Source organism: Pongo abelii, chromosome 3, assembly GCF_028885655.2.
Source record: "Pongo abelii isolate AG06213 chromosome 3, NHGRI_mPonAbe1-v2.0_pri, whole genome shotgun sequence".
Classification (NCBI taxonomy): Eukaryota; Metazoa; Chordata; class Mammalia; order Primates; family Hominidae; genus Pongo; species Pongo abelii.
The window spans coordinates 30,130,566-30,154,174 of NC_071988.2; the positions used below are offsets into that span (position 1 = coordinate 30,130,566).

At 33.9% G+C, this 23,609-nt stretch overlaps 1 protein-coding gene and 1 long non-coding RNA gene across 10 annotated transcripts in view; one reads left to right on the top strand and one right to left on the bottom strand.

Annotated features, from left to right (window-relative positions):
- Nucleotides 1-23,609, top strand: part of PCDH7 (protocadherin 7) — a 423,240-nt gene that overhangs the window by 190,452 nt on the left and 209,179 nt on the right. For 4 of the 9 annotated variants that reach the window (XM_054553811.2, XM_024246247.3, XM_063723361.1 and 1 more), the window contains one exon: nt 6,469-6,685. The exons of 1 other annotated variant lie outside the window; for it this stretch is intronic. In XM_054553811.2, the coding sequence (XP_054409786.2) occupies nt 6,469-6,685 (217 nt within the window). The remainder of the gene's footprint in view (nt 1-6,468; nt 6,686-23,609) is intronic. 4 more of the 9 variants (XM_063723358.1, XM_063723359.1, XM_063723363.1 and 1 more) reach the window with 1 other exon arrangement.
- LOC129058936 (uncharacterized) lies at nt 6,388-17,452 on the bottom strand. Its single transcript, XR_008524416.1, has 3 exons — nt 17,194-17,452; nt 9,897-9,967; nt 6,388-6,758 (listed from the first exon to the last, which is right to left on the bottom strand). It is a non-coding gene; the product is annotated as an uncharacterized LOC129058936 (long non-coding RNA).

Consider the following 23,609-nt stretch of genomic DNA (forward strand, 5'->3'; position numbering starts at 1 on the left):
GGATTCTAATTCTTCTCTTTATCTAAGCAGGCAGTCTTTCTCTTGATCCCAGTTTCAATATGCCCATTTTAGCATCTGTTTATATTTTTCAGAAAACAAAACTATCCAATACAAATGCATTTACTGGATATGTGACATAGTACACCCCACAGCAGTCAATTTAATAAATCCTAATTTGCTATGTTTGTCCTTTTAAGTCTCTGAGATTAGTTTCATTCAGAAATGATCACTGTAATCGCACACCCCTTCCTCCAGTCTCACCCACATTTTAGGGCAGAGGGGAGAATATGAAAAGGCCACCATGTTCAGGCCTCCCGACAGCAGAAGAGCAAGCATGGCAGATAGAGGACCTCTCCCTTAACACTTTTGCCTACTCGTGTGGCCTCTAGATTTCCAGAAAATAAAGTGAATAAAATTAAATAAGGAGTGAACAATGTTGGTTATAAGTATATGGTAGTTTAAAACAGTGTCAGCTCTAATGCATTTTCATCAGCTGGAGGCTTAGAGGGAGAATAATGGTACGTACAATGCTCCAGGAATTGTACATTATCTGGATTTTACCTTTGAATATATTTGTAACAAACTGTAAAATGCCTGAGTGGTACCTATAGGAGGGTATGTCCTTAAGTGAAAGTCTCTAGTCTCTAGTATGTCATAATGGAAACAAAAATAGTTGATAAATACCATTCCAAAATAACTGAATAGAGAAATATTCATGCTTAATGAATGATTAGATTCAAATAGCTTTTAAAAATGTTGAGTATTATTGTATGTACATATTTGCATTACAAATAATTTGCATTTAGAAAAATAAAATTTTAACACTTTAATAGGATAATTAGGTTTGAAATTTTGTGTGGATTTTAGAAATTCTATTTAGAAGCTTTACTTGGCCAGCTCTATATTTTCTTCTTAAAAAAGCATCAAAACAATGGGCGATAACTCTAGTTATATAGCTGTGGCCTGAGGTATACTACCTTTTATAGTATATGTCTTTGAGGGAGCTTAAGGCTCTTTTTATAAACTATCTCATTAATTTTGAGAGAATTTAAGTTAGCAAGGGGCAGTTACTATTGTCTCCATTGTACATACCCTGAGCCTAAGTCAGAACAACCAAAAATCAAGCTAACTTGTCCTCAAGGTCACATAAGGTTTCTTGGAATAAAATTCTTTTCTTGTTCTGTTATTTTTTGTGTACTGTTTATTTCCCATTAAACACACATACACACACATACCCCATTAATAAAATTCCTCAAAATATTTTACTGTTTTTGTAATTATTTTGATTTTATTTCTCTCTTAATTCTAGCTAGCTTGTCTTCTTTGCTCTCTTTCATTCTGCTCCCACCTTATCTTGTTGAGCACCCCTTTTTGCTTATATCTCCAAATATTTATTTTAAAGCAAACCTTCTTCAGTGCCAATGAAGAAACACACAAATGTAGATCAATAAATCAAACATTTTACAGAAATCTTTGTTTTAACTTCTACCCTATTTCTCTCTTTTTTCATATTTTTAAGAGTAGTAGTACATTCCCACTTTCTGTATTTCTCCATTTATTGACAAGCCAATCTTCTACTTCTTTTGGTCTAACCTACAGTTGTTCCCCAGAGTTTAGAGATACTATAGCCACAGTGGCCTTCTAAAGGATAAATCCAATGGGCATGTTGTAGTCAGCATCCTTCTTGATGTCTCTGATGCTTTTGATCACATAGGATTGCCTTTCTGGAAATGTTATGCTTCCTTGACTTCTGAGTTTTGAAAGTGACCTGCTTTTCATTCTCACCTCTGTTGTTGTTGTTGTTGTTGTTGTTTTTGAGATGGAGTCTCGCTCTGTCACCAGGCTAGAGTGCGGTGGCGCGATCTCGGCTCACTGCAACCTCTGCCTCCCGGGTTCAAGCGATTCTCCTGCCTCAGCCTCCCAAGTAGCTGGGATTATAGACACGTACCACCACGTCCAGTTAATTTTTGTAGTTTTGGTAGAGACGGGGTTTCACCATGTTGGCCAGGATGGTCTCAATCTCTTGACCTCATGATCCGCCCACTTCAGCCTCCCAAAAGTGCTGGGATTACAGGTGTGAGCCACTAAGCCTGGCCCTCACCCTTTTTTTAAAATTGTTTGCTTCTAGCAATATGGAGTATGGAATCCATAGTCAACTCCCAAATATGTATTATCTATCCAATTTGTTTTAGAGATCTCAACCAACAAACCACTGCCTTTGCAGTGCCTGCCCTAAATTCCTGAGTGTTACAGCATGTTGTTTATGCCTCCATTTTGCTGGAAACTTGATCACATTATATTTTTGTGCTTTTATATACTGATAAGGGTTTGAGTTTCTTAAATGTGTAGTATCATTGTTGGAGCACCCTCGAAACCCTGGAACATAATGGGCATAAAAATAAATGGAGGTCTAGTGAATTAATGACTCAATCCAATCAGCTACATGGGCTTTCTTCATAATGGCCTTGCTGTCCATTGTCACTGCCACTACCTTCTCTCAGCCTTACCTCTCACTAGGTAAATATTTCATTATACTTTACCTCCTAGCATAATCTTCTGCCTTCAACATTTCTTCTTCCTCCTCTTTCGTAAGGAACTGTCAGAAAATGTCTTCATTATTGGCCTTTTATTTAGATAATTCACTTACCTAAAGAAATTCTTTGATTTTCACTCTCTTGTTTTAATTCATTCACACATCTCATCCACAGTTTTTGGAATAATTTTCTTTAAGATCTCCATCTTGCAATACTTATTCAAGTCTGTAGCTTGTCTTCATAATTTCAAAGAGCTGGCAGACTGTCACTCTTCCTCAAGCTCTTTTGCTTTCTTTTGCTTTCTCTTCTATTAGACAGACCAATTTACATTTACAAGACACAAAATCGTTTATCACCCCAGACAGAAAAATGCAAAGTTCAGACACTGCAATTTACTAAATGTCTTTATGACCATACTTTTAAGTCTCAAGATGGAACCAGGAGTCTACTGACTCTTCCTGGAAACTATTTTATACCCTTAAAGAACCAGCTAACTGCCTGGAGCACATTGCTTTTTGAACCTCTACCTGTGTTCTTCCTGACAATAAAGTTTCTCATTCCTTTCTGTGCCTCTTCATCAGCTGGGGATTTTTAAAAACTTCCGATCTCTGAGTCCCGCCCTGAATGCTGATTCATTGGGTTTAAGTTGGGACCAGATATGGGCATTTGTTTTTTTCACACGTTCTCTGGGTGATACTAAGGCACATCTAGGTTGAAGAATTATCACGTAAGCTATTCTACTTCAGAGTATCAGTAATTAACAAAGTGACAGTTACATATATAATGCAAATTCATTCTCTCTGTCAGGAGTTGACACTCTGCTTTACATTTCTGCTTTAGTCAATCTTTCTGGAATATATAAATAATATGAATATGGTGTCATAACCTTTGCTGTAAAACTGAACTATCTTTTCAAGACTCAATTGTCTGCCTCTCTCTCTTGCTGTTTCTCTCTCTGTCTCTCTCTCATTTAATCTAACTCTGTATGTCTGATACACTATTTAAATTAAATCTTAACTCTTGCATCAATGGGAGTTCTTTCAGAATTTTCACTTCTGTATTAATTTGGTTCACAGTGTCAACTTAAATACTTGGCCACAAAAAATTTATTATTCAAAATTATCAAAATGAGTTTGAAGAGCTAGTGATATAATGCTGATACCATACTATAGCATTCCAATTAAAATATTTTAAAATGTGAATAAAAATGATAGGTGTGATATATTATAATCCATTGTATGATACATTTTATTTTGAATATTTATTGTGAGTTATGTTTTTATAAATTCAGATATTATTTTAAATGCAAAAAGCATTTTATACAAGAAAGGAAGAATTGATGGATCTAAGTATTTTCTAATATATAAATAGATATAAATATTTTAAAATTATGCCATTTTTACTTCTAAAATAATTTATAGAGATTAAAATATGCACAGTCAAAATAGGGTAGGAAATCAAGAAAACAAAATGAGTAGATTCATAGCAGTCATTATATAGTACATTACAGAAAAATCATTATTTTATTGTTAACATTTTTCATTATAAACATAGCTATCACCGGTTTCTCTGCTAGCCTATCCACTTTTTGTGGAATAAACATTTAAGCACAGATTCCAAAATTTTTCCAAAATTATTCCAAACTTCACCCAAATGTCCCTTTTTTTCTATTTTTATATCAAAATGAAACACCATTTCTAATCATTTCTTATTTTCTGTTTCTAAGTTTATTGGTATATCTTATGTATTTCTGTATTCATTTTGAGCTTTCTTTTTGTGTTAATGAAGATATTCTAAAAGATTTGAAAGTCATTAAAATAGAAGTAGGAACAGCAGTTGACCCTCCTTTCTCTTTTTATGTATGTGTTTGTTTTTAAACCCATTGCTATGTCTTTAAATGATAATATGTCTTCATGACCCTTGGCATTCTTAGCTAAATTCAACATTGTCATTAAAATTTCATTGCCCAGAAGTATTTACTGATTATTTTGTGTGTGTAGAACAATGTGGTTTTAGGAGACTGTCAGCGGCCTCATTTCCAAAGTGAGACCAAAAACATTGAACAGTCACAGGTGTGAGAAGTGGGGTGGGTGGGGTGGGTAGGTGGACAAGGGGTGGGAGAAAAGAAAATACTCACACACAGGTAAAAATGAGAGTACAAATTGATTTCTTTATTTTTTTAAATACAAGGTATTTACATTTCTTTATTTTTTTTTAAATACAGGGTAAAATATCACAACTATATTACCATAAAGAAATATGAGAATCATTAGTGAAATAAGAATAATGTTTCTAGAAAGTTTATTGTCAGTAAATTTAAATCCATAACATACATACTATGTATACTGAAAATATTTGTAATTGTTTATAAATACTGCAGTTCCAATTCAATGAAACATTATAAAGAAGAGAACATGAACTAAATGTTTTCCTTTTGTATTAAGATTCAGCTATTCTGATTTTGACTTTGAATTAGAATAAAAAGGAAACTTTGTAAAGATTGTACACTTCAAATAAGTACGTGAATTGCGAGCTACTGGGTTAAAAATACCAATAATTCACAGTGTTTTCAGCTAGTCTTCCAGCTATGACAAAATAAAGGGAAATTTTATGGAAGCATGTGTTTGTCTTTAGCAAAGCCAATTTATAAATTAGGGGAAGATGTTATAACTCTTCTTAGCTTTCCCATTAATAACCTACCATGTGCATATAATCCTTAATATTTCTAAAATTCTACTGGTCCAGGTCGTGATTAGTAATTTCTATCACAACATTCAAGTTATAAAGGTGCAAAAAAGGTTGTGTAACCTTTCACTGTTTTCTAGCAACATTAATTTTATACTTTGTAGTAAAAAGAAACAGTCTGAGTTATAAGTTTAAAAATATGTACAATTCTGACATTTTCAAATTCATGCAGCAGCTTTATGGATGCAACTATTGCCAAGAATAATCTCAGACTGACATTACAGAACATTTTTATATGTTTTTCCAAATTATTATTCTTATGTAGCACTGTCAATACATGGCATTGGTTTGTTCCTTCAATGAGCCTAATTTATTTTATTTTATTTTATTTCATTTTATTTTATTTTGTGGTTAACTAAGATAATCTGCAAATACCTTCCATAATAAATCTTCAGTCCAGCCATTGTCAGTAACATAGTAAATTGTGGGGTTCAATTGGATAAAGTTTCATAAAATTTTTAAAAAACAAATTAAAGGCTGTACATGATTTTACTTTATTGAACAAATCACAAACAGTAATATTAAGAACATACAATTAAACTTTATAGTTTATTTCCTACTCACTATTTAGGGATACTTTTATCTATTATTTCAATATGACTCTTACAATTTCAAGGTCAGTAGGCAATATTTTTATAGGAATGATGTAATAAACATATTTCTGTTTCCTAGCACTGCATCTAAATTCCTATTTGTCAGCTGTACTTTGAATAGTTTAAGTCAACTGCCAACCCATTTGATTTTATAGCTTTGTATCATATGGACAAAGTGTTTAAAAACTGAGTCTTCTTACAATGGATTAGTTCAATATTTACTGCCTTCACAAATCACTAACCTTGTTTTTTTAGAGTCCATTTCTGGAAAGCATATCTGAAGTGAATACTATAGAATAGAAAAAGGTTGAATATGTGGAACTAACATATCAGATTTAAATGTATGTTTTAGTGAAATTACTGTTTTTTTAATCTCTGTTACTGAAAGGGAATTTCCAGTTTTTCCATAATAAAATCTAAGCTCTAGACATTGCCTTAGATAATACATAGTTAACTAATGCAATTTCAACATATCTATTCATTTTGTGTTGAATTAGTTGCCAGTAGACCTTAATGTATGTAATTTATGTATTTTTAAAAATAAGATCATTTACAGTCTTACATCGTAGTGACATTCAGAATCTTTTCTTTTGCAGCCATTTCGTAGAGTGACGTTTTCTGTTGTGAGTCAGCCTCAGGACCCACATCAGGGGTCACTGCAGAGTTGCTATGACAGCGGGCTGGAGGAGTCAGAAACACCAAGCAGTAAGAGTTCATCAGGGCCAAGACTGGGTGCCCTTCCACTCCCAGAGGACAACTATGAAAGGACCACGCCGGATGGCAGTGTTGGTGAGGCAGAGCATATGGAAAATGGTAGGGGCAAACACAACATCCACACACATAATCACGCTAGTGAGCCGTAATAAGTAGACTCGCGAAGGTCAGTCTAAAACCAAAATAAAATAGCTGACATTAAAACCATTTTATTTTAAGTGATAAATATTTGCTAAAATACAGAAATGCCAAATAAAGGAACATAACTCTGTAGATAAAATTCACCCAAATTGCACCATCATTTTAAAACATCCTGTCAGAAATAAACGCACTTATAAATAAATCAGAACAGGGCCCACTATGAAGGAAGCTAAATAAGTGCAGAATTCCTAAACAATAGTCACCAAGAAAGGTCTTGTCTAATTGCTTTCTTCTATCCATTTTTGTCATGCAACTATTTCTTCAATTGCAACTGTCCAGTCTTAGTGAAAGGAAATGAAAGAAACATACCTTGCTCTACCTTTTCTTGTCCTAGATGTTTAGAAAAGCATTTTCAAACCTCTCCTTTCCAGTGATCACTGAATAGAGTCAAAAGAGAACAGTACTACTTTGTTCTCCATAGTATACAATAAATGCTATTAGAATTTCCCTCTTATTTAAATATAAGGGTTTTTTTTTATTTTTATGTGAGAGAAAGGAAGGAAAATAAATCATAATACTCCATATTTTTATACTGTTTTGAGGTGATTCTCATAATTACCACAATTGGCCTTGTATACATTTTCCTTTAAGTTATACATTTAGATTGCAAATAGCACTTATAAAACTTTCCACATTTGTTTATATTCCCAGAGATAATTTGGTGATTTATTTTCTGGATTTTGAGTCATAAGTAAATGCCTGAGGAATACGTTTGTGTCATATAATGGAATGGTAAAATTCATCCTAACTTCATTATTCTTTCAAATATGAAGAGAGATATGGTTATACAGAGAGAAAGGAAGAGGAATCACACACATTTTATCCCTAGTAAAACTTGCAATGGATTTATGTCTTTTGTCATCTCAACCCCCGGGTGACATAAGACGCTCTAACTTTTTGTTATATACCCGTTTCTTTAGTGCTGATATATATGCAAGTAGAGCATATTAACGCAGGAGAAAGACTGATTTTCTTCTGTAAGTTTACCTATGAATATTAAAATCCAACATTAGAATATAATATATCATAAATGACCCCAAATGAAAGTATTGCTAAATTATATTATGCCAAATAATTATTTATCCACATTGTTCTTGGGTAAGAAGATATGATATCAGGGTCAGATGATTGACATCCCTCTTGATTAATTTTGCAGAGTTAAAATGGCATTTTGCCTTATGGCTATAAAGGCATGCTTATCTGTGTGTATGGTGGTGTGTGCTTATGTGGATGGGAGTCTGGTGTGGTTTCTAAGGTTACCATTTTTTTAGTAATTTTTTTAATGGGCATATAATTTTGGTATGAATTGCAATGCTGATGAATATATATTTAAGACAGATATGTTTAAAATTATTTGGAAAAAGAAATTAAACTAAAAATACTGTAATTACATACATACCATGTAATTACATATGTAATTTGGATGTCAGCTTTATTAAAAAAGGACTTCGTGCCCCCGGCATTATAACCATTTTCGATGTTAGTTTTTGTTTTATGAGTTTATGGGGATTCATCACCTTTAAAATAAGAAATAAGTGGTGAATAATTAAAAGATAATTATGTAATTACATGTATGTAGTCACATGTAATTGCATGCATGTAGTCACATGTACTATAGTGTATTATGTTACATTTGTGTAACATGTGTAATTACATATGTGTGATATATGTAATATATAATACATGTATAGTACATATAATTACATATATATGTAATTACAGCATTTTTAATATAGCTAGATGATAAATAGAGCATACCTAGGAAGGCAGGATTAATTTAATGTAGGGGTATTACTACATCTGAGATTACCTTTTCATGAGAACATATAATTTTGTTTGTGTTTTAAAAAGTGCTTATTCTTACTGTAAAGAACAGAATGTACAATTAAATCTTTATTTTTTTGGATGTCAGCTTTATTAAAAAAGGACTTTGCACCACTGGCATTACAATCATTTTTTAATGTTAGTTTCTGTTTTCTGAGTTTATGGGGATTCATCACCTTTAAAATAAGAAAGAAATGATGAATAACTAAAAGATAATTATATATGACAAACACATATCGGTTACCTTTTAGGAAACATACATTTCATGGAAAACTTAACAGGTGAGCTTATTAATAAAATAGAAAGTATACTGAGAAAGAGTTCCAAAAAATGACTTTTAATTCTTTTTTTAGAACCAAGTTTTTAAGGCCTGTCAAAAGCAAGGGCCATGATAATGTAATGGATCTTTTCTGATTTTGTATGTGACCAACACTTGAAATTCAGAGTTTATATGACCATTTGTCATCTACTGGCTGTGATTCATATTAGCCTCGATCTATAGGTAATGACAAAATGAGATGCGATGCACTATGGGTGATCTAAATGTAGCAGTTGACCTTTGAGTAACAATTTTGTTGGGTCCATGTTTTCAGACTACTCATCTAGCCATAAAGTGCAATTGTATTGCTTAAATTCTGGTAATTTCATCTTCAATATTAATGGATCATTCTGACATAAATAGAATTGGAATTGAAACCCGTCAAGTATTCATTTGTCACATTTAACTGGAATCCAGGTAATCTGTAGTTTTTTGCTTGGCTAGGTTTTAATCAGGATTTGTATTGGATTTTCATTTGGATTTTCCATTAAAATACCATTTTGGATGCTGTGCTAGTTCCTAATTATTATTACCTCAAATATTTTTCTTGAATTTTAACCTGTGTGAAACAATGCAGTTATCAGCAAGTGTTTGGGATTAACTTTCATTGTAAAGTTTAGAAGATAATTTCTAGTGCAATAACAAGTAAAATTCCAATGTCATGCTAACAAACCAGGAATAAGTTAGGATAGCTAATGGTAAAAATACATTTTCACAAATGCAAAGAAGGAACTGAAACAAGAAAATTTAAGTGAAATGTACTTACATTTTACAAAAGCGTTATCTTCCTTCTGTACTGTAGTATGATGAATACAATTTCATTCAAAGGGCCTGTGTGTTAATTCCCTGTTTAACAAGCTTTACGCTATGTTCTAAAACACATTACTGCCAAATGTAGAATGAGGTTTTATTCTCTTATTAGCTAAGGAAAAAGAATGTACCATAAGAATAAATATAATTTCTTACCACCGGAATCTAATAATGTAGAATAAGATCCACCATTTTAAAGTTCCAAATCTGTAGAATGCCTCAGGTCCCTGGAAAGTAATACTAGAAATTACCCCATTTAAAAATTATTTTAAGAAAACCTTATTAGTTATACATTTATTTGTGACAAAGATTACTAATATATATTTCTTTGCCTTTAATTATCATCAACATTATGATAATTTCATGCTAATCCTTTAATATCAATCTAATCAAAGATTGAGGAAATTGGTTATTTGTTTCATTAAAATACATTTAGCAATAAAGTAATAATTCATATAGCGTTTATGGTGGGAAATAGGTAATAAAAACATTTGATAATGAAAATGTTAGAATAATTGATGCATATTGCAATGAATTGGTAATTCAAGTTAAAAACCAAACATTAGGCTTAAAAGCACCATCTCATTCAAGGCAAGCATTGACTATGCAAGAGTTTGCTCTTATTTTAATTATGCAGTAGTCTTCAGACTTTCTCTTGGAGTGGGATACAACAGTTTCTTTATGTCTATTGTATTTATCCTGGTCCCTACCTTCATGCCATGACCTACTTGATCTTTCCAAAGCCCCTTCTAAATTATCTTTGCAAAGCCAGTTTGCCTTTGCTACGTAAGTCTTTATGATAATTAGTGTTTAATAAGCTCAGATATAGAAAACACCTCGCTTGGCTTCTCATCTCAATTTCGCCATCAGCCTTGGGTAGGCTACTGTCTAAGGAAATTAATAAATCAACCCTGAAATCTTACTCGGTTCCAGGTCCAATAATCTGTGATTCTCTTACATTCGATTTTTCTTGTATCTTTTATGCTATAGAATGGAGACATTTGTCTCATAGTGAAATAGTGAGTGAATTTGACAATGTGTGTTAATGTGGGCAGGCCAGTAGTGATTCTAGGGCCTTTCTCTCAACCCACACAGCAAGTGCATTTTAATAGTAGAAAATGCATTTATTACATAAATCAAAGTAGTGGACTGAATCAAATGGTGTGATTTCTGGCCAGGTGGGTGGAAATGTTGGCACCACAGTAGGCCAGTGTGGGAGACAGCTGTGGAGCCTCCTTCAGATCCCACTATGCAAGAACCATCTGTAGATCTGATCAAGCCCTGGGTGCAATGCCCTTGAAATACATGAATTATGATGAAGACATTTCACAATAGAATAAGCACATGTGTTTTCTTACTTAACAATGTGAACTTTGGTCAGAGTACAAATGAAAAAAAAAAGTTAGGAAATAATACATATTTTTCTGTAGGTAGACTTTCTTAAATATCACATCATAAAAATAAATTTTTAAAAAAAACAGCAGATGATCCATAAAACAGGTTTATAACAAGTTAAATGAGGTTAGAAATTTGGCCACTCTAAATCCCTAATTCATTTTATGCCTCTTGATTTTCTCAGATCTTTAAATAATACTTTTGACTTTTATACATGAATATTTTTGAACTTTCCCTTTCCAAACTTCCTTACTTTGTCACACTTATATAAGCTAAGCTCAACTGTTTGATTCATTCCGTTTCCTTCATCTCTTCATTCTACATGCGTTATACCTTGTCCTTGATTATTTAAACATGCTGCAGTAAACCATGGACTTTTCATATTGCTTTTAGACAGTCTATTTGAAATATCATTGAGAATAAGCCACTAATTTTAAATGGCCAAGTGTAATGAGCATAGAGACTAAAGGCATATCTTTGCATGAGATAAAGGACCTCCTCTTTCTCTCTCCTTTTCTCCTGTCTACCCAATTTTCAAGCAGGCATCTGTCAGGCAAAGTTGTCTAGTTATTGGTTTGTGCCGATTTCATGTAGACTGAGCAAACTTCTCTAGCAAGGCTGCCTCTTCCATCTTTCCAAAGATCCTCATATACTTTTTAATGGCATAAGCACAATACCTAACATACCAAATACCTGTCATACCTTTTTTCTTCTTCTGCAGGAAGAGACTAGCATGCCTTGCTAAGGATTCATTTTCACAGTTTTGCATTTCTCTATGTCACCCCAGTTGCCAGTGTCTCACTGAGGCTGCATGTTTTTCACTTTTCCTGTCAGTTGTGACATGGCTCTACACCTCCCAAGTATCCCCCAAAAGTCTGTATGCCACCACTTTGGGAGGGTGCTATTCACTTTGAATTTCTTCATAGTAATATATAGAGAGATGGATTATAGAGACTATCTCTAAGCCAGATCTCAACTAATTAAAATGAGTGCTATAGTGGCTTCTCAGCTGTCTAGTAAAATGAGCAGCACAATCTAAAAGAGTCTAAAGAAGGTACTGTCCTAGAGAAGAACTGGCAGTGCTGTGAGTAGAATATACTGGTTTACAAAACAAGCTTTGAAATCTGATGACCTCAGTTTGAATCCTGGCTTTACCTCCTACAAGGAGTATTATTTTCTAACCCCTCTTAGCTTCAGTTTGTTCAGTTGCAAATCATAGGATTGCAGAAGGAACTAAATGAGACAATAATATGTAATAATTTATAAATAAGTAATAAGTTGTATTTTCACTGTATTAATTGATAAAATGTTTTACCATTATTATTCAAATAACAATGATAAATAGTTGGGATTATTATTAACTTTAGGTTGATTTTTTTTTTTCTTTTTTTGAGATGGAGTCTCACTCTGCCACCCAGCCTGGAGTGCAGTGGCACAATCTTGGCTCACTGCAAGTTCCGCCCCCTGGGTTCAAACCATTCTGCTGCCTCAGCCTCCAGAGTAGCTGGGACTATAGGCGCCCGCCACCACACCCGGCTAATTTTTTGTATTTTTAGTAGAGACACGGTTTCACCATGTTAGCCAGGATGGTCTCCAACTCCTGACCTCGTGATCTGCCTGCCTCAGCCTCCTAAAGTGCTGGGATTACAGGCGTGAGCCACCACACCCAGCCAACTTTAGGTAAATTTGATATAATACAATGGCTTAATCATGAGGACTTCATAAAATGCTCAGCCTCACAAATTTAGCATTTTTAAATTACTAGTATAAATTATATTCTCACCTTAAATATTTTCCAGTTAGTTTTTTGTCTTTTGTTTGGAGTACCATAGGGTAGTACTCATGAGTAGTGACTTATAAATATAGCCAAGGACCTAAAACGAGGGGAAGGAAGTCTTCTATCTCTTGGCATCAAATCAACCCATTCTTTGTGTTCTTTGTCATTCAAGGTAGGGAGATGTCATTATGATCTTTCTGCATTCTTTTCTCTTTTTTTAAGTGTTCTAGTTGAATGCATTATTTTTGAGGTGTACACCTCCCTTTAAACTGCTGCAAATTATTCACATTAACAGGGAAAATTAGCTGAAAATAATGTCCAATTAGTATGCTTACCAGATTCTCAGTCCTTTCTTTTCTAATCTCAATATTAATAATTAACTCTGATAAAATGTGTGGCCGTATTACCCTTTTATTCTAATTTGGTCCTTTTAAACTAGATCACTTTGCTGAACCCTTACGACATTTGAGGAGGGAAGGAGCGCTCATCAAATCTCAAAGTGACTTTGGAGGTCAGTTAGTGGTTTGTTACCTCCAGACTCCCAAAGCGTTTGCTTGTGTGAATTTCAGCACTTGTTGATAATACATTTGATTGTTTTAGTTCCTTATTTAGTTAAGGTATTATCTCAGTCTTTCCTGTGAATTCTTTTTGCTTATAGATTACAAATAATTCTATTCTTCCTCTGATGTTATTGCCAGATTTATGTATAAAAAACCTTGTGCTGCTAAAATACAACACTCTTAAGCATCTTCTATTTGGTAAAGGAACTGTGGATCTTGACTGTCTAAGTATATTTAAGTATAGTAGTCTTTTTTTTTTTTTTAATGGAAGGTCTTGCTCTGTAGCCCTGGCCAGAGTGCGGTGGCACATTCTTGGCTCACTGTAGCCTCGACCTCCTGGGCTCAAGCGATTCTCTCACCTTATCCTACTAAGTAACTGGGATTACAGGCATGCACCACCATGCTGTTCAAGGCTGTTCTCAAACTCCTGGAATCAGGGGATCCTTCCATCTTGGCCCCACAAAGTGCTAGGATTATAGACATGAGCCGCCCTGCCCAGCAAGTTAGTACTCTTAACCTCAGAGGTTAGACCACCTATTGAGAAACCATTTTATCTCAATATTCCTCTTCTAAGGTAAAACACTTCCCATTGTTACCTCTTCTCTTGCAGATTTTTAATAAGTAAAGTATTTTTTGCTTTGCAAATAAAGCAAAGCAGAACAATAGGTGTCTCGTTTCATGGGGCAATTATATAGTGTCAAATCTGTGTTTATTCATTTTGATTCAACAAACCAATACTGAAAATAAAATATGACCAAGGCTTTCTGAGGAAATTTAAGTAAAGGAGAAAGAATCTCAGCCTTTAACATGGAAGTTTTTATGCTCAGGAGATACAACCTTGATCACAGTAAATTAATTATAATGAAAAAAGTAGTAAGCTCATTAGAGAAGTTCAGAGTGGTGTGAGGTACAGAGGTGGGAAAGGAAAATTATATGGAAGAAACAATTATAAACGAAAGTTTTGAAAATTTGTATTTTATAAATCAAATGTCGGACACGAAGAAGGCCATGAAATGTTTTTTGGCTGCACATCCTCTCTCTCTATCTGCTCATCTTTGATATATTTAAAAACAATTATTATACTGGCCTGGAGGCTTCATCTGAAGCCAAATAAATTCAGATTTTTTGTTTTATTTTTCTAATTGAGTTATTGTTACCTTTTTATGTCTTCTTTTTTCCTTTTTTCATTTTTTTAATGCTAAACACAATTAGTTCAAAAACTCTAAAATTTATCTTTGATGAAATTGGCAGCAGAAACTAAATCCAGATCTAAACTATAAAATAGATTAATTTGGTGTCTTTCTTTTCTCTCTGCTTATAAACATGGATAATTACTAAAAATGTGTGTGCTGTAAACAAGGCCTTTCAAACTCAATAATAACCCGTAAATAATCTTTTGAAGTCATTGTTATTTTCAGAAGACCAGTTGTATTACTCAAATTAAATAGATGATTAAATTACATTAGAGTACAGTAGATTGGATTACATTATATTTATCTAAAAAAAAACTCATTTCTTTTGTGGCAGTTGCAAATTGTTTTTGTAATTGTTATTTCAAGATTCAAGTTAAGCATACAGGTATTTATACTACAATCCCTTTATACTTAAATATAGACAATAGGTTGCTTTGTTTTTAAATCTTGTCTCTGATAAATTTTACTTAATATATGCAGGTAGATTTTTTGGCATTAAGTCTCATTATCATGTATGTCTTCTCATTATTGTCCAGAAAATATAATTGTAAGTTCATTGTAAGAATGAGAAAATATCTAAAATGCATGCAAATTTAAATGCCTCCTCTAGAACAGAGTTTCAACTACTAACATATGATAATCTTAAAGGAAATTAATTTTTGATACTATATATATAAATAAAATCTGTGATTAGTTGTATGTTTTGGGAGTAAACAGACAATAGGATAGTATCCAGCTATTTAAAAATCTTCTTTTTCATTTCTGCTTGAAAATATATCTCCCATGGTTTTATTTCTGCTCCGCAATGCTTAGCGTCTACATTAATGAAGTAGTTAGGAAGCCCTATATGATCTGAGAGTGGTATGCATTTCTGAGGTTTCGTTCCTCGGAACCCCAGTGCCCAATGCTGAATTGTGCCCATTGTTTCAGTTCCTTATGAGGCCACATTCCACCAAGGCAGCATTTGTAGCCAAAGGTCATAGCAGCTATAGCTGAAATTTTTACAGTGAACAGAGAATGTGGAGTGTTATAAGAATCCATTGAGTAAAATTCAATGACCATTTGTTGAGTATTTATTTTATGCAAATTTTTATGAAGGACTCAAAGGTGAATGACACAGGCTCTGTTTGCTAAGCATTTAAATATTGTCGGAGAGAAAGGCGTGTACAGATTGGATGTTTAAAATTAAAGGCATGAGAGGCACTATATGGAGAGATTGATTATATGCTACAAGAAGTAGAGGAGGACATGAGTGGGGGTTATAAAAACTCATGGCCATGCTTTGAAGGGTGGAAAAGTAGGGATTTGCTAAGCAGAAATGTGGATAAGGCTATGGAGAACAGTGGGAGATACCAAGGATACCTACCCGAGAGGGTGAGGAAAAAGTGGTGCCATTTGCCAGCTTGGAAAAAGTGGAAAGAGCAGCACATTTTCATTGGAATGATTCTGGTTAAGATACGCTGTATTTAAGGTATCTTTGAAAAATGCAAGTGATATTTAACAGGATATAGATCGGAAATTTGTGAGTATAGATAAGCAGAAGAATGTAGCTTTAGGAGTCAGAACACTGGTAATGCTGAATTCCTGGGAATAGATCAGACTACAATTTAAGTATTTGGCACCGGATAAGTGATGTTATCCAAACAGAATGTTGAAAAGTACTGAAATATGAGAGAATAAGGGAGAAGTAAGTTTCAGTGAATGTGACTGTGAAACATATTAAAAACAAAATCCGGCCGAGCAAGGTGGCTAATGCCTGTAATTGCAGCACTTTGGGAGGATGAGGTGGGTGGATTGCTTGTGCCCCGGAGTTTCATACTCACCTGGGCAACATAGCGAGACCCTGTCTCTAAAAAGAAAGTTTAAAAATTTGCCAGATGTGGTGGCACATGCCTGTAGTCCTAGCCACTTTGGAGGTTGATGCATGAGGAGGGCTTGTGCCCAGAAGTCCCAGGCTGCAGTGAGCTTTTTATGTGCCAGTGCGCTCCAGCCTGAGTGACAGACTGAGATCCTGTCTCTAAAAAAAACAGAACACAAATAAACAAAAAAGTAAAAACTGAAACGAACAAAATGTGATAGGATAAATGAAGAAGTTAGCATTGGGAAAGTAGTAACTATCAAATATCTAGTCCTGCAGAGATGAAGATGAAGAAGTAGACGCGTGAGATCATGTAGATATTGATTAATTAAGAGAGTTAGGACATTTGCATGGGAGGTATTTTGTGTTTTTACCACCCCTCTTCCCCACTATACCATAAACTGCTTAAAGACAGGACTTGTGCCTTGGCTACCATTACATGATATTTCTGGAGTTATCCTTCCATATACATGTCCAAAAGAAAAAAAGAAGTTGAATTGAAGTTATATGTACTGGTCGGGCACGGTGGCTCCCACCTGTAATCCCAGCACTTTGGGAGGCTGAGGCGAGTGGATCACCTGAGGTCAGGAGTTTGAGACCAGCCTGACTAACATGGAGAAACCCTGTTTGTACTAAAAATACAAAATTAGCTAGTCGTGGTGGCACATACCTGTAATCCCAGCTACTCGAGAGGCTGAGACAGGAGAATCACTTGAACCCGGGAGGCAGAGGTTGCAGTGAGCCAAGATTGCACCATTGCACTCCAGCCTGGGCAACAAGATCGAAATTCCATCTCAAAAAAAAAAAAAAAATTATATGTACTGAATAGGGGCCCAACGTTGCTGATACAGATTTAACAGAATTGAGACAACTCGGAAAACTGGAGACCACAAAATGGAATTAAGAACACACTTGAGAATTTGTTTCTCAAGTCACCAAGTCCATTGTGACATCATTATCAGAGGCCAGGGCATAGTGGCATCTCTTGATATCAATCTTAATGAATTTCTAATTGTCTTATGCTTCTATTTTATAGGACATTTTTTTTTTTTTTACAAAATTTTCAGAAAGTACCGTAGAGTGTGAGATTTCTGTATAGTAGCTTTTGCTGTCTTTTCTTGGGTGATATAATACTGATTCATTAAATTAGTTTTGTCCTCTAGTATGACTTTTATATTTTATTTTATACTATGCAATTATTTGACCATTTTACTCACTTAAAATTAAAAGAATATGTGACTAACTACATTTATGGTGAGATCTAATAATTTATAACATTTCCTGGTCATCATACAAAATTATTTTCTGATTTTAAGATTCTTGAGATTGTAACAGTACTATCAGTTGTCAGCAATACTATACAAGTAGGTGTGCTTCAAAACATAGATCATGGAAATAGAATCTGAATGAGAAATAAATTCAAATTGTATAGGAAAAGGACTAATTCCAGTCCATTTTATGTTTGCATAATACCACAGAAACGTCACGTCACTGATGCCTACCACAGCTAGTACACCATCCAAGGAAAGAAATGCTTCCAAATATGTTGTGTGCAAAGTCATACTAATAACAATTTGTCAGGAAGGTATCACTTTTAATGTTGTTTTTAACCTAAAGAAATGAAACCACCAATGTCACATAAATTTATTATTTCTTTGTGTTCATTTTTGCTTTATAGGAGTTATGCATAAGTACTATATCGATAAAAAGTCTTCCAGTTCAAGATAATCTAAACAATTGCTACAAAATAATTTCCAAGTAAAAAATGCAGCTCCCATTTAAACACTCGTATGTATATTTGTTTCATGGAAAATCTCTACTAATGTCCATTTTTTGACATGTGTATGCACTCCCCATTGTCCTGGAACATTAAATAGAATGTATGTTAATGTGGTATGTGACAAGAGAAGGCTACCTGGCTGATTACAGAGTGGCCTCTGGGTGGTATCTGTAAATTGCTTTCTAGATCCATAAAACACAATTTTATCACGGCCTCAGAATTGTACAGAGCCAAGCATGATAACCAATTCTCAACAATATTACAAGATCCTAATGTCAAACTGGAACATCGGTTTATTGAACTTAGAACAGGAGAATATCCCATTCAGTAGATAAGAAAGTCTCTGCCTCCTCTTCAAAGCAATACCCTTTCTTTAAGGAGATCCAAGGAAAATCAGCGTAGCTCTTAAAATGTTGCCTAAAGAGGAGTATGGAATCAGAGGAGGAGTTTCTTTCTTTTTTTTTTTTTTGAGACAGACTCTTGCTCTGTCGCCAGGCTGGAGCGCAGTGGCGTGATCTCGGCTCACCGCAAACTCCGCCTTCCGGGTTCAAGCAATTCTCCTGCCTCAGGCTCCCAAGTAGCTGGGACTACAGGTGCGTGCTACCACGCCCATCTAATTTTTGTATTTTTAGTAGAGACAGGGTTTCACCATGTTAGCCAGGATGGTCTCGATCCCCTGACCTCGTGATCTGCCCACCTTGGCCTCCCAAAGTGCTGGGATTACAGGTGTGAGCCACTGCGCCTGGCCAGGAGTTTCTTAATCCACACACTGAGGCCTGATGAGGCTTGCAGAAACAAATCTATCGTTGAGGTCATCTGAAAAACATATTGCTTTTGCTCCCCAGATTGAGTGCTTCTTTCAGTACCAGTTACTAATCACAATCTTGTGTTTCTAACTTATGCTTGTTGTTATTGTTTGCTTGTTTTCTCTTGTCTTTAGGGTCATCTATTAAGGATTTTGCATATTCTTTCTTAAAATATATAAAGGATTTTTTTCAATAATAGCTTTAGGCCTGCTTATGTAACCACACTTCATTTCTCTCCTTGGTTCTGGTGCATTCTATAAGGTGTCTGCACTCTCTAAACATTCACCAACTATCAGTTTTTTAGTTGTTTACTTGGCAGTTACCTGCTATTACTCTTGTGTAGGTGGTATCTGACACTCACAACTGTGTGCATAAGAAACAATTCCAGATTTATGTGTAATTTCAAAAATCATTAATTAAATGCTCATAATTCTCAGGTAAATCTCACCTAAAACAAGCTCAATCTTTAATTATATGAATACTTGAGGAAATGGAGTTTTAGGGCCCGGTCCTTATGATTTCCCTTCACTGTGGGTAAAGCAATCTAACCATACATCATCTTTCAATAGGTAACTGCAAGCAACGTGTTCACACGGAACCATATTTTATGTTTTTCCCCGTAAGCTTACTGCCCTTTATTCAGTGTGATCAATTGTATTCAGCCTTCACTAGCTCTTTGAGAATTCAATTTTGAGAGGCATTTCTAGTTTCCTGGACAACATTGGTCCATCTCTTTCTCCCAGAATAATGAAGATCTAAAATCTAATTCTTGGCTATTTCAGCCCCAAACTGTTTTCATCCTCTTTTGTGAAATCAAGCCAGTATGCTTTTTCTTTCGCTGCCCACGTCTGAGTATTATCTATGTCCCCAGGATCAAGTAGCTATTAAATTAGTTCTATCAATTGCTCATGGGTTTAGAGATCCCTGTGTGTGTGTTTTTTAAGTAACCACATTTCATTTTAGAACACAAAGTACAGGACTTCTGACTTGATTATTTAGCTTCTTAAACTTTTTCTGAAGTTTTTTGAAAATAGCAGAGAAAATACATTATTACTCTTCTTTACCTTAATGAAAATTCTCAGTTCCTCTGTCATTTCATTTTTGAAGGAGAATTACAGGACTCTTCCACAAATTGACTCTCGGGCTTCATATTTTCTTTATTTCTCCATTCTAATAATCTATTCCTTTGCCTTTCCTAAACTCACCATCTCATGCACAATTTCTTCTTTATAACACCTTATCTGTGACCTTTTGGAGATTAAATAATTCAGTTTCTCTACCAAAAGTCATTATATTTGAGTCATTTTTGACTATCAAGTTTCTCTTTTCCTTTGGGATACCTTCTGGAAGAGTCTATTTAATATTTTCAGTTTTAAAAAGTCCTTCTTAAATATAACAATTCTGCTGTGTTGTAATGTGTCATATAACATGTACATTTGCAAAGAACTGGAGCCAGATATCTTGGGTTCTAGTTCAAGCTCCATCACATTTCCAGAAAGAGAACCTGGGTCAATTCATGTAATATCTCCTTCACTTACACAATGGGAATAATAATTATGATAATAACTGCCCTATCTTCCTCAAAGGGTTATGTGCAGTTGGACATATATATTTTTGGAAGTTAGCATTAATAAAAGTATGCTAAAGTATTACTGAAGTATTACTTTACTATATTCAGTTATTTATGGATACATTATTACTGAAGTATTGCTGAAGTATTACTTTACCATATTTAGTGAAGTATTACTTTACTATATTTAGTTATTTATAGAAGTATTGAATGATGAAGTATTACTTTACCATATTTAGTGAAGTATTACTTTACTATATTTAGTTATTTATAGAAGTATTGAATGCTGAAGTATTACTTTACTATATTTAGTTATTTATAGATACCTTAAAATTGCTGATAACTAGTTCTACAACAGTCTTTTTCCACATTAAATCAGACTTGCAATGTTCATAATATTTATTAAATGCATGATTACTTTCTTACCTCCAGAAATGTTTACTGTCCTCACTTATATTTAGCTGTAAAGGTAAGTCGTTTCTTGGCCCCTTTTGAATTCACCATTGGTTTCCAATACTCTAGACTAAGAGTACATGGGTCTCTAACTATCACGAGCAAGTTCCAGTATTTATAACAAATATAATTCCATGAAACTATAGAAAAAGAAAACATTAATAGTATCACATCTATTTTCTACAGGCTAAATGGCTCTGTCTTTAAGAAACCTGCATATATTTTCCTGGATTTATTGTTAAGGAATAATAAATGACAGAAACCAGTAACTTGCAGAGATATTCATCAAGTAATTACTAAAGATCATTCAGTGAGCAGTGGCAGAATAGCTCCAAAAAGGCTGAGATTACAGACAACCGTCAAATATTCAGAGCAGTGAGCAAAACCTTGTAAAGATTATCACTGATCACAGAGTGTGGATAGAATCTGCCAATTAGGCACCAATTCATAGCCCTTATTCACATCTCCATTTAAACTGCTAATTATGCCAAATAAATTTATAAATGTAGAAATCAACTTTTGTGGGATATTTGAGATAATTTTCTGAGCACAGTGCAAAACACCCCAATTACAATACAATTTGAGCACAAAAGGCTTCATGAAGTAATCTAAAGGCACCACGTCATCCCAGTGTCAGAGGTAAATAAATTATAATTGTATTGGCATTCACTCCCTCTTGTAAATACACATAAAATGAAAGAAGCATTAAAAAAGAACAACATAAAGTGGATAACCTATCCATCAAAAATATTTACTAGAATGATGAAATAGTATCCTTATTAAACATACAAAAAGAAAAGATAAATAGAGCCAGGAATAATTGAATTAGTAAATTAATTATTTTATAGTATATTGGTGTCTACCCGAGGGTTCTACGTAATCATTTGCTTTACAGTGTCACTCAAAGCAAGGTAATGTCGACATTTTACAGATGCTGAAAGTGAGAAGAAGGTATGGAAAGCTGTAGTCAATACCTGAAAACTCTTAGTGTTTAATACATGGTAGCTTTTATTATTTATTATTTGCCGCTATTAACTCCAAAGGGCTATATTTGAGTTATTGCATTCAAAGCTTATGAAAACCTGTTGTAGCCATTATAATTATTTATATTTTAAAAACTAATTTAAGTAGAAAAACATTTAGTTTTTATTTTACACTTAATAGAAGCACTGATTTATTGCGTAGTTTTAAGCAAATCCCTTAGCCTTTTGTTGTCTCATTGTCTAAGGCAGGCAATAAACTTTGCTCTGCCTGTCTTTCAGGTAATTTCTCTTTCTATCTGTGTATTATAAACCACAATGCATTTTTTTTTGTTTTTTGCATAAAGCAATATTTATGTTATCATCAAGAACCACTGTAAATTGTAGCTTTGATGTTGGTACCTGGGATTATAACTCAGGTGGTCAAATATTCACTTCACAAAAATTAGGAAGAGACTAATAGATTTTGGTGGGAGGTGTTTTTATTTGCTTGTTTGTTTCAGAATAATACAATAATAACTCAGTATCATGAGCCAATTAAAGAAATATACCCAAAATAAGGTAAGAAGAATCAATACCAGATGCTTTATTTATGGTTAAACTTGATAGTTATATCGCTTTTGACTGTAATTCATTGGCAGTTCATTCAGAACACACACACACACAGACACACACACAACTGCATTGTATCCTTCTACCAAGATATGGAAGATGCTTAACTCAATGGGAGGAGGCATAAGAAAATATTGCATTAAGAGCCTTATTCTGGAGTTGGTCCCATGACTCCCAAAGATTGTGGAAACAAAGTAGTTAACTTTTTTAATTATGTAAACCATTCAGTAAAGTAAGCAGTAAAATATATTAAATAATTTATTTAATACTTCTAATATTCTCAGTAATGTTGGAAATTTCAAAATAAGCAAAAAACTTTAGCTAAATGTGTAAACTCAGATTTTTCTTTCAAATTTTTCTCTCTGCTGAATATAGGAAAATATTTCCACATCCATATCACTGCTTTTAAAACGGCTAGATAATCCATTTTAAATAATAAGATTTTTATAATATGTGATTCAATTAGAAAATATCTTAGCTATTTTGAGTCTTGGTCACAAATATTTTTAACTGCAACACAAGTCACAACCTTTCCTCCTGCCTCCCTAGGGAATATTTATTTTAATTATGCCTGCCAATTGATCTAAATTATTGAACTTGCTCAAACTTGCTTAAGAATTAGAAGCTTCCTTGGATAGAGTAACGAATTAAAATAAAATGGAAAATAATTTTGAAATTACCAGCATGACAGAAATAAAAGGGAATATATATTATGCACACTAACACATTTTCAAGTTTCCTTGCTCTCAAGCATATCTCATTAAATCTTTTTATGGTCAAGAGAGGATATGCCTTACAAAAGTGGATCAATGACTCAACTGGAGCTAGCATTTAAAATATTGTAAATTTCCTATTCTAATATAAGGATATTATGGGATTTTTTAT